This window comes from Schistocerca americana, chromosome 4, assembly GCF_021461395.2.
Source record: "Schistocerca americana isolate TAMUIC-IGC-003095 chromosome 4, iqSchAmer2.1, whole genome shotgun sequence".
Lineage (NCBI taxonomy): Eukaryota > Metazoa > Arthropoda > Insecta > Orthoptera > Acrididae > Schistocerca > Schistocerca americana.
The window spans coordinates 617,406,980-617,422,665 of record NC_060122.1 but is presented as its reverse complement, the minus strand read 5'-3'; the positions used below and the strand labels follow the sequence as shown (position 1 = coordinate 617,422,665).

The window sequence follows — 15,686 nt, the reverse complement described above, 5'->3', positions numbered from 1 at the left end:
ACAAGCATTGCCTCTGAACTGTTCTTGTACTGTACACAGTACTCATTGCTGTATAATGTGTTCATATCCTTCTGCATGTAGTATTTTCTTGAATGCAGTTAGGGAATCGCACCTTAACCACAAAAAACATCCCCATACCGTACACCACACCCTCTATAATTCACTATTGGCATTCCACCTTCGCTGTGCATGATGGTCCATGTCCATCGTGCATGAGGTCTGCCCAGTCTTGGCTTAGCTGTGGTTGTTCCTTCACATTTTCACTTAACAGTCACATCACCAACAGATGATGTGGGCTGCATTATAATGGTTGAAACATCACTGGTGGATCTGTTACTCAGGTGACATTTTAAGACCAATCCACATTTGAAGTTAATGAGCTCTCCTGGCTGATCCATTCTGACGTGGGTCCACCTCTCATGACATATTGTGGTTAATTTTGCATTATGTGGGGCATCTGTATACTTTTGGTCAGATAGTGTGTAGCTGATGTTTTACTCTAATGGTAACTTAATATTTTCTTGATTACATTCGAATGTTTTAAAAAAATAATTGCCTACATGTGTAAACATAGAGTCCCATTTGTACATTACTAACTGTTGTGCAGCTTTAGTTGAACACTCAGGAATACCCATGGAAAGTTGGATTAATTGTGGCTTGTCATCAAGTTTCAACACTTGCAGTAAGTTGTGTAGATTGTTTGCACATTTGTAGGAAGCTCCTGATGTAACGACTGCTAGGAGTAGCTGAATCAATAGAAATTAGATGATACTGAGTGGTATTGATTGTTTTCTGGTTGCTGCCAATGTTAGCTGGCAGACGAACACTGTTTTTGTGGTGTTTATTTCTACAAAACCTGAAGTAACATGCACAATTAACAATCACTGAAATGTAGCGCACATCAGGTTGGCACATTTTAGAAGCATTACACACTCTGTCACCTGCTAGCCAGAGGGGTAATGACCAGAATCTGTTCAATAATAGTCGTTGCATTTCGGTTTCTACTGATTCCACTACCTGCATGCATTCTATGCCATTTTCTCTTGTGGTGGGGTGGCCAGAGTGATCCTTCACATTCACTAAACTTGTAGGCATGAAATTGATGTACCACTGGCGTATTGACGGCCAATTAGGAAGGTCCATTGCAACTGACTATCAACTTCGATAGGAATAAACCTCTCAACACACTGCAACCCTCCCGCCTCCTCAGTTCTGTTGTAATTGAAATTTTTTGAAAACAGCCACAAGTCGCACAAGCTTAGTTTTAACAGTCGCTCGCCTTGCAGGCAATGCCTACTCTTGCAAAGGTTGTAATTGCACTGCATTCTTGATATCACAAGCCACATACACACAAAACAGCTTTACGAGTTTGTGAATGGCAGTATTCCATAAGCTGATTCGTACAATTCATCGGCTCTGCTCATTTATTTTTGAGGCATTTTTCTATTTGATTTGCATTCTCCCTTAAGTGTTATGTATGCAGTGATACCACACATTTTGAAGATCATACTGGCTATTGCAGCAGCTGCGTTGCTGAGTTCCATGTAAATTGTGTGTGTGTGGGGGGGGGGGGGGGGGGGGGGGGGGCTGGCACGCACATGCGCACTCAATTGAGCACGCGTGTTAGTTATATTTTTACCATAAACTGAATGAGATACCAGTTGCTTTCCACAGGACATGGGAACATGTTATGTGCAGGAAAGGAATCGCAACATAAAGTTCATACTCAAAGAGGGTGTGGAATGAATGCAACAGTTTTATATTAACTTTTTTCTATCTTAATAGTGTTACCTTCTTTCAGATTTGTATTTACATGTTATAGATAATCCTGCCCCCCATGAACCATGGACCTTGCCATTGGTGGGGAGGCTTGCGTGCCTCAACGATACAGATAGCTGTACCGTAGGTGCAACCACAGCGGAGGGGTATCTATTGAGAGGCCAGACAAACGTGTGGGTCTTGAAGAGGGGCAGCAGCCTTTTCAGTAGTTGCAGGGGCAACAGTCTGGATGATTGACTGATCTTGCCTTGTAACACTAACCAGAATGCTCTTGCTGTTCTGGTACTGTAAACAGCTGAAAGCAAGGGGAAACTACAGCCGTAATTTTTCCCGAGGGCATGCAGCTTTACTGTATGATTAAATGATGATGGCATCCTCTTGGGTAAAATATTCTGGAGGTAAAATAGTCCCCCATTCGGATCTCCGGGTGGGGTCTACTCAAGAGGACGTCGTTATCAGGAGAAAGAAAACTGGCGTTTTATGGATCGGAGCGTGGAATGTCAGATTGCTTAATCGGGCAGGTAGGTTAGAAAATTTAAAAAGGGAAATGGATAGGTTAAAGTTATATATAGTGGGAATTAGTGAAGTTCAGTGGCAGGAGGAACAAGACTTTTGGTCAGGTGAATACAGGGTTATAAATACAAAATCAAATAGGGGTAATGCAGGAGTAGATTTAATAATGAATAAAGAAATAGGAGTATGGGTAAGCTACTATAAACAGCGTAGTGAACGCATTATTGTGGCCAAGATAGACACGAAGCCCATGCCTACTACAGTAGTACAAGTTTGTATGCCAACTAGATCTGCAGATGACGAAGAAATTGATGAAATGTATGATGAGATAAAAGAAATTATTCGGTAGTGAAGGGAGACAAAAATTTAATAGTCATGGGTTACTGGAATGCGACAGTAGGAAAAGGGAGAAAAGGAAACATAGTAGGTGAATATGGACTGGGCTAAGAAAATGAAAGAGGAAGCCGCCTGGTAGAATTTTGCGCAGAGCACAACTTAATCATAGCTAACATTTGGTTCAAGAATCACGAAAGAAGGTTGTATACATGGAAGAACCCTGGAGATACTAGAAGATATCAGATAGATTATATAATGGAAAGACAGAGATTTAGGATGCAGGTTCTAAATTGTAAGACATTTCCAGGGGCAGATGTGGACTCTGACTACAATCTATTGGTTATGAACTGTAGATTAAAACTGAAGAAACTGCAAAAAGGTGGGAATTTAAAGAGATGGCACCTGGATAAACTGAAAGAACCAGAGGTTGTACAGGGTTTCAGGGAGAGCATAAGGGAACAATTGACAGGAATGGGGGAAAGAAATACAGTAGAAGAAGAATGGGTGGCTTTTGAGGGATGAAATAGTGAAGGCAGCAGAGGATCAGATAGGTAAAAAGACGACGGCTAGTAGAAACCCTTGGGTAACTGAAGAAATATTGAATTTAATTGATGAAAGGAGGAAATATAAAAATGCAGTAAATGAAGCAGGCAAAAAGGAATACAAACGTCTCAAAAATGAGATCGACAGGAAGTGCAAAATGGCTAAGCAGGGATGGCTAGAGGACAGATGCAAGGATGTAGAGGCTTATCTCACTAGGGGTAAGATAGATACTGCCTACAGGAAAGTTAGAGAGACCTTTGGATAAAGGAGAACCACTTGCATGAATATCAAGAGCTTTGATGGAAATCCAGTGCTAAGCAAAGAAGGGAAAGCAGAAAGGTGGAAGGAGTATATAGAGGGTCTATACAAGGGCGATGTACTTGAAGACAATATTAAGGAAATGGAAGTGGATGTAGATGAAGATGCAATGGGAGATATGATACTGCGTGTAGAGTTTGACAGAGCACTGAAAGACCTGAGTCGAAACAAGGCCCCCAGAATAGACAACATTCCATTAGAACTACTGACAGCCTTGGGACAGCCAGTCCTAACAAAACTTAACCATCTGGTGAGCAAGATGTATGAGACAGGCGAAATACCCTCAGACTTCAAGAAGAATATAATAATTCCAATCCCAAAGAAAGCAGGTGTTGACAGATGTGAAAATTATCTAACTATCAGTTTAATAACTCACAGCTGCAAAATACTAACGCAAATTCTTTACAGACAAATGGAAAAACTGATAGAAGCCGACCTTGGGGAAGATCAGTTTGGATTCCGTAGAAATGTTGAAACACGTGAGGCAATACTGACCCTAAGACTTATCTTAGAAGAAAGATTAAGGAAAGGCAAACCTATGTTTCTAGCATTTGTAGATTTAGAGAAAGCTTTTGACAACGTTGATTGGAATACTCTCTTTCAAATTATGAAGGTGGCAGGGGTAAAATACAGGGAGCGAAAGGGTATTTACAATTTGTACAGAAACCAGATGGCAGTTATAAAGAGTCAAGGGGTATGAAAGGGAAGCAGTGGTTGGGAAGGGAGTGATACAGGGTTGTAGCCTCTCCCCAATGTTATTCAATCTGTATATTGAGTAAGCAGTAAAGGAAACAAAAGAAAAGTTCTGAGTAGGTATTAAAATCCATGAAGAAGAAATAAAAACTTTGAGGTTCGCCAATGACATTGTAATTCTGTCAGAGACAGCAAAGGACTTGGAAGAGCAGTTGAACGGAATGGATAGTGTCTTGAATGGAGGGTATAAGATGAACATCAACAAAAGCAAAACGAGGATAATGGAATGTAGTCGAATTAAGTTGGGTGATGCTGAGGGAATTAGATTAGGAAATGAGACACTTATAGTAGTGAAGGAGTTTTGCTATTTGGGGAGCAAAATAACTGATGATGGTCTAAGTAGAGAGGATATAAAATGTATACTGGCAATGGCAAAGAAAGCATTTCTGAAGAAGGAAAATATGTTAACTTCAAGTATAGATATAAATGTTAGGAAGTCGTTTCTGAAAGTATTTGTATGGTGTGTAGCCATGTATGGAAGTGAAACGTGGACGATAAATAGTTTAGACAAGAAGAGAATAGAAGCTTTCCAAATGTGGTGCTACAGAAGAGTGCTGAAGATTAGATGGGTAGATCACATAACTAATAAGGAGGTATTGAATAGAATTTGGGAGAAGAGGAGCTTGTGGCACAACTTGACTAGAAGAAGGGATCGGTTGGTAGGACATGTTCTGAGACATCAAGGGATCACCAATTTAGTATTGGAGGGCAGCGTGGAGGGTAAAAATTGTAGAAGGAGACCAAGAGATGAATACACTAAGCAGATTCAGAAGGATGTAGGCTGCAGTAGGTACTGGGAGTAGAAGAAGCTTGCACAGGATAGAGTAGCATGGAGAGCTGCATCAAGCCAGTCTCAGGACTGAAGACCACAACAACAACAGATAATCCTCATAGTATATATTACACTGATCAGCCACAACATCATGACACTGTCCACTGCAACGTTGGATGCTGTCTGGTGGCGTTGTGGGCACAAGATGTGGTAACAAAAGTATGTAAGCAGAGCAGAGACAGATGGGGGAGTCACCCTAGTGATGGTATGGGGTGCAAATGGGGAAATCTTTTGAAATAAATGGCTTCGACAAAGGTTTGATTATTATTATTATTATTATTATGCACAGCCTGCGAATGAGTATCTTGAAAGCAGTGAAGCTGATTGAATATTCATGTGCTCCTGTCATGAGCATCTACAGAAATAAGTAGGACAGTGAAACTACCACTAGGCACTGAATGGCTGGACATCTACGACTCTTCACAGAACGTGGAGTTTGCAGGCTCATCTGCTCTGTAAAGTAGGATAATAGTGATCTGAGGCATGTCTGCCAAAAAAGCACAATGCCGATGCACACACAAGTGTTTTTGGAGTACACTGTTCATCGTACATTGTGAATATGGAGCTCCGCAGCAGACCACACCTGTGAGTTCACACGTTGACACGACGACATTATCATTTATAATTGCAGTGGGCATGGAACTATCGAGATTTGACCATTGATCAATGGAAATGTGTTGACTCCTTGAGTGAATCACACTTTTGCTACATTAGGTCACTGGTCATCTCCAGAAATGCCATCATCAAGATGAACAGCAGCGTGAAATGTGCAGTGTGCCAAGGACGCAGGCTGCTGGGAGCAGTACTATGCTATGGGAGACATTCTCCTGTGCTAGCATGGGACCTGTGGTAGTAGTCAAAGACACACTGACAGCTGCGAACCAACTGCATCCCTTCATTCCTGATGTCATCCCTGACAGTGCTGCCATCTTTCAGCAGTATAATTTTCCGTGTCTCTGAGCCAAAACTGTGGCTGGAGGAGCATTATAGTGAACTCACGTTGATGTCTCGACTACCAAATTCACCTGATGTAAAGCTTATGGAGCCCATATGGGTCGCTATAAAGCTGTTGACAAACGGACTGTACAGCAGAATGTTGAGCATTGAGAGTGCCCAGTTTCTGAAGTCATAGCATAGAATAGCATGTTTGGGAGTCTTCCCGAACGTGCAGGGCAATATCTGGCAGGTCAGATATTCAGAGCGTGCGTCTGAGCGTTGACCAATGAGTTGGCACAACACCACCTACGTCACATGCATGCCATCTCCCTTCAGCACAGAGTTTTGAGGTGCCATATTGGCATTCATTTCAAGCCTACACATATATATGACGTTTCTGAACGCCACCGAATCACTCAAAAACCCATTGTTAACTGTGTGATTCGTTGGGAAAAAAAAATGAGAAACATGTTATTCGTGGCAAAAGTATTATTGTAACTTGCGTGTTATGAGAGTATGCCATTTGAAGGCAATGACACACTGAGGACCCACCAAAAATGCATTTTTCTTGCTACAATTTGCTATAATTAAATTTCAATTAGTAACATAGCTACAATTAAAGCTTTTAGCAAGTGGCAATATATTAGAATTGGCTTTATGAGATTTGTTGTCAGTTTAGCATAGCGAGTAGCGTTACAGACTTTTATCAAAATGCATGAAGTGCCGATTGTTCACGTCTAAAACATTTTTTTTTTTTTTCCCTGACATGCACGTAATAGGTTCTGACACATACTATAGTATTTGATGTTATGTAAATGTGAGTTTACCCTTTTTTGAGTTGTGAGTTTGTTTGATTGGCTTGATCTACAGGACAGCTTGCGCTACTTGTATAACGATATTTTGCTTCTTTTTCTTTTACGTTTCATAATTCACATGTTGCAAAAATTCTGCTACTGGGTAGGAACATTGATCAAGTAAGAATGGCCTTAGGGTTTTACTAAAATGTGGGAATGGTGAAATAATGCTTATCTTATGTGGGGAACTATTGAAAAATTTATATCGCACTGTTTGTAATATAACTTTTATAAGCCTGTGTCCTTACTTATTGGACATGGTACATTTCTTTCCATCTTGAAACATGTACGTGGGTAATTGAAGTTTTTATTTGTGTATATTACATATAGAACAACGTGACTAGCCTATGGGCAATGGAGGAAATGTGCATTTTGATAGAGTTAATGTGGGAATTTTACATGCACCTGTTTAGTAAACAGTGTGATTTACGAGTTAGAAACATCCTGCAAGTGCCGCTGGAGTGCGTTGTTATCGGGTATGGCACGTTTGGGCCCATGTACCGTATGCACAAGTCGCATCGTTCCTGAGTGTTCAGCAGCACATTGAACTCTGTATGCTCAATGTTGACGTTCAATAGCACGGTCTGTGTGCCGATGGCTTAAGGCTCCATTACCGCATACACAAATCGGCAGCCAGTTATGTAAGCCAATTACATGACCTGTGCGTAGACATCTAATGCCACATACCTCCACAAACCTACCAACAAACTGTTGGACCCTGGTACGCAGAATCAATGATGTATTTCATTCTAAAGATGGACAAACAAGTGGTCATAATGTTTTGGTTCATCAGTGTAATTCTCCCATGACTTTCTTCAGCGTTACGTTACTATTTTATATAGAAACTGCAACCTGTCACTGTTCCCTCAAAAGAGTGATTTATTTAGTATGAAGGCAAATGACAAATGAAACAGAATAGTGTGAATTCTTGACCTTTTTATGTTGATAAGGAGCTGAACTGAAAGTAACATTTTATAGATCTTAAATGATCCTATTTTGTTGAACGAATGTCTAATTGCATCATATCCTGGGACAACTTTTCATTGAGGAAGAACACATTTGTTGCACCAAAGCATATAATAAGGATTATGTGTGCCCTCAAGATCCTCTTGCAGATAGTTCTTTAAACAGTTTGACTTACGGACAATGGCCTCACAGTATGTTTATTCCATTGTGAAGTTCGTTACCAACAGTCAGTTGCAGTCTGAAAACAACTTTAACATTCATAATTGTTATACTAGACCAAGAAATGACTCATCTGTAGTGTGACCAAAAATAAAGGAGGGTGAGGTATTCAGCTAAAAAAATCTTGTCCATTTACCCAGTGATGGGAAGAGTCTAATACATAGGGTGAACATTAAAAAAACTGACAAACTGCAGTGATGGATTCCAACCAGAAATGGAGGAAAAAAGATCCTATGAACATGGGTCCAGAAATGGAGGGTGAGCGTGCAATGACACCAAGTCATCCCAGAACATAGTACAGAGGTGCATCGAACCACATCACAACAGGTCTTCAATGTGGCCTCCAAGGGATGCAGTGCGTGCATTCACATATTGCATCGTGGATTGCTGCACTCTTTCGCTTGTTCCAACCTCTCTCCGAATAGAATCACAAGTGTCATGAACATGTCGTTGAAGGGTCTGCACATCAGATGCCCGTAGAGGTAAAAATACAGGAAGTTTAAGTCCGGTTTTCTAGCAGGCCTTGCTACAGGGTCTCTGTGTCCTATCCAACGTCTGGGGAAAATGTTGTTGAGATGTCGGCAAACTATAATCCAGAAGTAGGGTGGTGCTCCATCATGTATAACCTGTCGCAATGCCAAAGGAATGTACTCAAGCAGCTCAGGTAGAGTATTCTGCAGAAAGTTCAGGCACATTCCTCCGTCATGGGGTTGTGGAATAATAAACCAGTCCAGGTATGTGGTCACCAAGAATCCTTGCCCACACATTGACTCTGAACTGGTGCTTATGAGATACCTCATGAAGATTGTCTGTAGCCCACAGAAGATGATTATGCAGATTGATAGTGCCAGTTCTGGTAAAGGCTGCTTTGTCGATAAAGAGGACAGATGACAGAAATTCCATAATCATAATGGTCTGGTCCCAATACCATCGACAAAAACCTTTCCATAGATGGAAGTCCACTGCTGATAATCCTTGTTCTCATTGCAGGTGATGGGATAAGAGCAGTTGTCATGCAAGATACACATAATTGTACTTCAGCTTGCACCTTGTTGGTAGACCACTTGCCTGGAGCTTGTACTAGGGTTTGTCTCAATATCCTGTAGAACCCAGTCCTTCAGAACTGGTGTACTCTCAGTCCACCACCCCTCTGCCTGTTCGTCTGCCTGAAAGGAACCATGATCATACAAATGTCCAAAAAGTGCTTGAAATGTTGTGTGATGTGGTTGGTATTTGTGAGGGTACTTGTTTTGGTGTAGCTGTGCGGCCTTTCAACTGTTTCCATCTGCCTGGCCATATACAAACAACATCTCGGTTTGTTCTCGACATAAGTACTGGACCATTCTGCTGCTTACAGTGCGCTGCCTCAATCACACAACTTGCAACACACAAGGAACAAATGGCACATGATCAGAGAAACTTTCATCCTTCAGTGTGATCTACCGTGGCAACGATGCATTTCCGGACATGTGTTCATTGGACCCTTTTTCCTCTGTTTCTATTGAGGAGTGCAACCCTGCAGTTTGTTGGTTTTATTAATGTTCACCCCCATGTAATAAACTCAACTTCAAACACAATCTGAAATCAGGTAGCTTAAGATATTTATAAAAGACATTTACCATATTTTTCACTGAGAGTCAGTACAAGTGGTAGTCAGAAAGTTTCAATAACCATTCTGAAAAAAATAAAGTTGTGAACATTAAACTTGGTGATGCCTGCTGATCCTCCTCTACACATCCACCATTCAGCACAACACATTTTCCCTGACAATGGATGACTTGGCAGAGACCTTCGTTGTGGAAACCTGCATTTTGACTGTTTGGGAAACATTCCAAATTGAAAGTCACCTCGTCATCATTCTGCAAATGCCTGCTACATGATGGTTTCTTCAGCTGAGCAGTGAGGTAGAAGTCACTGGGCTCCGTGTCAGGAGAATAGGAAATTAAGCAAAATTTATAGTCCAAAGAAGCAGTGTGTGTGACTGTGTCCCGTGCAGAACGAGTTGCACTGATACGGAGGAAAATGTCACATGGGACAGCTTCCTGTGACACTTCTTTGCCATGACAGCGTCTTGTAATCTCACCAGGAGGTTCCAGTGACAGTTAGCCCCCTTAAGAGCATAATCTGTTGCCACCACACTATAAGCCCCACCCACCCAAAAAAAAAAAAAAAAAAAAAAACCACTCAGCATCTCCTACTGTAACAGTGGTTGGACTTCGTCTTTTCTAGTGGTGGTAAATTCAAGTTTCCACTGACTGCTTTGCTCCTTTGTCTTGGAACAGTAATACACCCAGCACTCACCTTTAGTGAGCTGGCAGAAAAATTAAGACATACGGATTGGCCCATACAGCTGCAATATTTCTGCTGCTGCTTGGATTTGTTGGGCTTTCTGGATGGATCTGTGCAATCACGAAACCCACTAGCTGGTGATTTTTTCCATATTCATAATGTCATGCAAGATGTTGAAAACTGGTCCATGGCTGATTTTAACTTTTTCTTCTATTGCCAGTCTTTGGCCACCAGGGCCTCCACATCTCTTGTGAAACCTGGTCCTCCACAGTGAAATGGTCTGCCACTTTGTTTTTCTTCATTCAGGCTTAGTTTCTACACTGGAAATGCCTGCACCTGTTAACCACTGTGTCATGTGATGATGCATTGCTGCCATACACTTCCACCAACTCAGCATGACCTGTTGCTATGTTGCCCACCTTAAAATACTGGACACTAATTGCCGCACAATACTCCACTGTATCAGTAGTCTGCTCCATGTTTTAACTTATCTGGAAGTGTACTGTTTCTGTAGCGCAGGGATTTCAATGTGTACCATGACTACAGACATGTAAAGTGTACCTGCAAAGAAACAAACAAAGAAATTACTTACATAACTATTTTGGAGGTGATAATTAAAACTGTATCCTTCCTGCTCACACTGTAATTGGAAAGTAACTAACACATTCGATAAAACAACAATAATCGCAATTGGCTCCATGGAACATGCAAATAAGTGACTAACCAACTAAATAACCACAACTATTTTTAAGCTTGACTCCATCTTCAGTCAGTAATTTACATTTCATGTTCAAACTAAATACAGACTGATTATGTTTTATTTTAGGAAAATAACATACTTCCTCACCTGAAACAAAATGCAGTTTGAAAGGAAATGTAGGCTCCTGCTTGAAGATGGACTTAAGTCTGAAATTTATTGTCCTTAATGAGTCATTCATTTGGTGAAATTGTAACTTGTAATGAACAATATCATTATGCTTCCAAATAGTCTTTGTAATTATAAATACTTACAGAATTTTGCAGACTTGGACAAACTAATGTTGTTGTCTGTTTGCCCATAGAAACATTTTGAGTGAAGGTAAACTCACAATAATGAACAGGCCCCATTCTTGTTTTGACTGTAAATAAGCATGTGAAAGTGTTCACCATTAGCTTAGCTATCCATTAGTGTTGTTTGGCGAATAATGTTGGCGTGGTATACCTGATCTTCAGATTAAATTTCCCAAATTAGAACTGTGTTATGGTTTAGGAGGTTAACATTGCAGGTTAGCATCAAGCTTTACTATAGTTAACTGCTGCATCTGAAGATCTGGGACAAGCTTCACAACTCTTAGTTGAACCAACATGCATAGATATTTTATGTTGTTGTTGTGGGTGATGGTCTTCAGTGTGATAAAGGTCATAATGCCAATCTGTCCTGTGCAAGCCTCTTCACCTCTGTGTAACTACTCCAACCTACATCCATTTCAACCTGCATACTGTTGTTGAGCCATGGTCTCGCTTCACACTATTCCTTTGTGCCAATGTATGTGTCCCATCAACATAAGGGGTGTGTTCAAAAAGAAATTGACATTTTGAAATAGCGCACCAACCAGCAGAGAGAGTGCGGTGTGGGTACTGAGTGCAGCAAGCAACAGGCTTAGACAACAGCCTGTCATTTGCCTCATGTCTCTCGGGCAGTTAGCAAGCTAACCACAGCCGCTGAAGTAAGCAATTGTACAGTCTGCTTATTGGATTATTTCAGTGAAGGAGCTTGAAGAACAACATGTATGTGTGAAATTCTGCTACAAACTTGGCAAAACTTTCGCAGAGACATTTCAAATGCTTAGCCAAGACATATTGGAAGGACTGTACGATTCGCACACAGTGCTATGAGTGGTTTAAACGTTTTGAACCAGGCAGAATGTCGGCCTGTGACGATTCTAAGTCTGAATGTCCTAGCACATCAATAAATGATGGCCATGTATATTTCATTTGTGCTGTGACTCGCAGAAATTGTCGTTTAAGTGTCTGGGAAGTTGCTGAGGAGGTGGGCATCAGTGTAGGGTCATGCCATCAAAGTTTGAGTGAAAAACTTGAATGCAATGTTGACTGAAGATCAGAACCAGACCCATGTTGAAATGTGTGAGGAACTGCTTGCCACTGTTAGTGTAAATGAAAACTTTCTTAAGAACATCATAAAAGGCGATCAGACGTGGATGTATGGCTGTGATGCTGAAACAAAGATGTAGTCATCACAGTGGGTGGACAAGGGGTCACCTCGTCCAAAAAAAGCACACGAGTCGGTCAGAGAGCAAAGTGATGTTGGCTGTGTTTTTTGACTACAAAGACATTATCCATCATGAATTTGAGCCACATGGTCAGATGCTAAACAAGGAAGTCTACCAGGGAATCCTGTGCCCAGGAAGAGGCGTGACTTGTGGGAAGACCAGAGTTGGATGTTGCATCATGACAATGTGCCCACTCACGCGTCACTCCTTGTCTGCAGCTATGTAGAAAAGTACCACATTCCGTAGTGCCCCATCCACCGTATTCTCCAGATCTAGCCCTAGCAGGCTTTTTCCTGTTTCCCAAACTGAAAAACACATTGAAAGGACATTGTTTCCAAACCATAGAGGAGATACAGGACAATGAGATGGGAAACTTGTGCGCCATCCCACAAAATGTGTTCCAAGAGGTGTTCCAAAACTGGAAGAAATGATGGGAATGGAATATTGCCAAAATAGAGGGTACTATTTTGTTCTTAAAATGTTGTACAATAAACAATAAATCATGTACAGCAAAAGTTCAGTTTCTTTTTGAACACACCATGTATCTCCTCATTTAGTCAGGATGTGCCATAAAGACCTACCCTACTCAACTCAGTTTCTTACCTTTTTCATTGGTTATCAGTTCTAATCATCTATTCTTCACCATTCCTCTGCAACACCACATTTCAAAAGCATTTGTACTCTTCTTGGTTGTCCTACAAGGGTCGTCCAATAAATAGTGATTGAAAAAAAGAAAAAGAAAGAAATTACACCCATTAGCATACATAGGGAAACATCTTTTGAGATGCTGCAAATTTCTGCACCTTTTTCAGTTACAGTCAGTGTCAGAGCTGTACTGTCAAAATGTCATCTACTCGAGACACTCTTTACAAGCAAATATGATGTAATTGAACAGTTAGTTGCAAAAAAAGAAGCCTGGGGAGCATCTGTAAACATTTGCATGTAGTGTATGAAATATTTGAATGTGGTGTATGATAATGATGTAGTTGTAGGAGTACTGATGAATGATGGGTACAGAGATCTCATGTATCATGAAATGCAGAAACTGAGCTGCGTGATCAGCCATGTTAAGGACGGCTTGTCACAGCCTCACATCCAGCTCTCACGACTTGGTGAATTACAAGAATGCCATTATTTGTGTAGACTGGCAAATCACAACTTGACAGTTGGCTCTACAGCTGTTTGTGAGCATTGGAACATGTTTCCATGTTTGATCTGACAAGAATCAAAAAGAAATTGTGTTTCAACATGACAATGCATGTCCACATGCAACTCTCACAATCCAGGCACATATCAAATGGCTCTGAGCACTATGGGACTTAACATCTGAGGTCACCAGTCCCCTAGAACTTAGAACTACTTAAACCTAAGTAACCTAAGGACATCACACACAGCCATGCCCGAGGCAGGATTTGAACCTGCGACCGTAGTGGTCGCGCGGTTCCAGACTGTAGCGCCTGGAACCGCTCAGCCACCCCGGCCGGCCAGGCACATATCGCCAGATTGGGTCAGACATTATCTCATCTACATGGTAGCCCAGACCCTCAGGCTTCCATCTGTTTGGGCTACTTATGCTTTCTCTTTCAAGGTGGTGAGGCCATTATTCATGAAGTGAAACAATGGGTAAGGACACAGGACAAGCTTTTACTGCCAGGGAATACATGCTCTTACACAATGCTTGCAGAATGCTATAAAACGTGATGGTGAATATGTTGACAAACAGTACATGTAAAAGGAATGTTGACTGATATTGTCACCAAATTCTAACTCCTAAGAGTAAATATATTCGGAGAAAAAAATTGTGGCACATTATTTGTTGAACGACACTCTCCACATGTCACTTGCAGGCAAGGCAACACTCCAAACACTTTCGGTAGTGAGGTTCGAGTCCTCCCTCGGGCATGGGTGTGTGTGTTTGTCCTTAGGATAATTTAGGTTAAGTAGTGTGTAAGCTTAGGGACTGATGACCTTAGCAGTTAAGTCCTGTAAGATTTCACACACGTTTCTTTTTTTTAGAAGTGACTTTCCAAGACTTAATATTCTGTATTAGTCAAAAATAATAAGAGTTTTCTGAAATAACTCCAGACCTAAAAGTGACATTTTATTACACAAGATACATCTTCCCATGAAACCTCTGCTCCCAGAAAAGCTGGTTTTGTAATTGCTTTGCACGTTTTAAGTATACAGACTTTACTGTGAAAAAGTAGCACTTGTTATGATATGGGATTTAAGATGGTGTCATGCTTTCATGCAAAGTGGTTGGTTTTTCATATTTTTTATTTGTCTACAACTCATTTCACACTTTTCAGGAAGCGATGACGCTGTTGCTGGCCATATTGTTGGTTGGTGACCGCATGAGTCCTGTGAACTTTGTCGGCCTGCTGTTGTGCATGGCAGGTATAATGGTCCACACTTTGGGCCGCACATCGGCGGCTCTACACTCCAGTGGTAACAGGCAGGATGAATACCAACTTACTGACAAGCTGCCCCTGCTGTCTGCAGAGGGTGAGACCCATGTAAAATTCCTGGTCCATGAAACCAGTAGCAGTGAAGATGAGAGTGGTGATGACTCAAACCAAGTGCTCTTCAGTATAAAGCAGAGGAGGGACAACCCTGTGAGATAACCATTTCTGCTGCTGGTGCAGCAGTACGTCTGTCTGTATTTTACAGACATGTGATTTTATATGAGTATTGTTTGCATTTAAAAAGACATGATCTCTCTTTTATACCAAGTGTACATTCTTTTTAGTTGGAATAAAGAGTTTATATACAAAGTAAGTAAACAAATTTCTACTTTACTGAACTTGGGCTTACATCTGTTATATACAGGGCATGTAACAAATTTTGCTACTTGAGAGGGCGCTCGTGAAAAATCAACGATCATAGGACAATGAAACTTTGTGGAAACATTTGTAAGGACATATGAAAGAGAAATAATAAATAAACCATTGAAACAAACACATTTTACTTTTCAAATGAGAGGGTGGCAATTGTTAATTGTGTACCTTGTTTACATTCCTGGTTACAAATGTTGCCCAATATGATGACCATCCACAACTACCTGTAACCTCACTAGAA

At 41.0% G+C, this 15,686-nt stretch overlaps 1 protein-coding gene across 1 annotated transcript in view; it reads left to right on the top strand.

Annotated features, from left to right (window-relative positions):
- Positions 1 to 15,386, top strand: part of LOC124612419 (solute carrier family 35 member C2) — an 86,957-nt gene extending 71,571 nt beyond the window's left edge. Inside the window, exon 7 of the mRNA XM_047140624.1 lies at positions 14,918 to 15,386. Coding sequence (XP_046996580.1) covers positions 14,918 to 15,232 — 315 coding nt within the window. The 3' untranslated portion in view covers positions 15,233 to 15,386. The remainder of the gene's footprint in view (positions 1 to 14,917) is intronic.
- Positions 15,387 to 15,686: the final 300 nt, after the last annotated feature.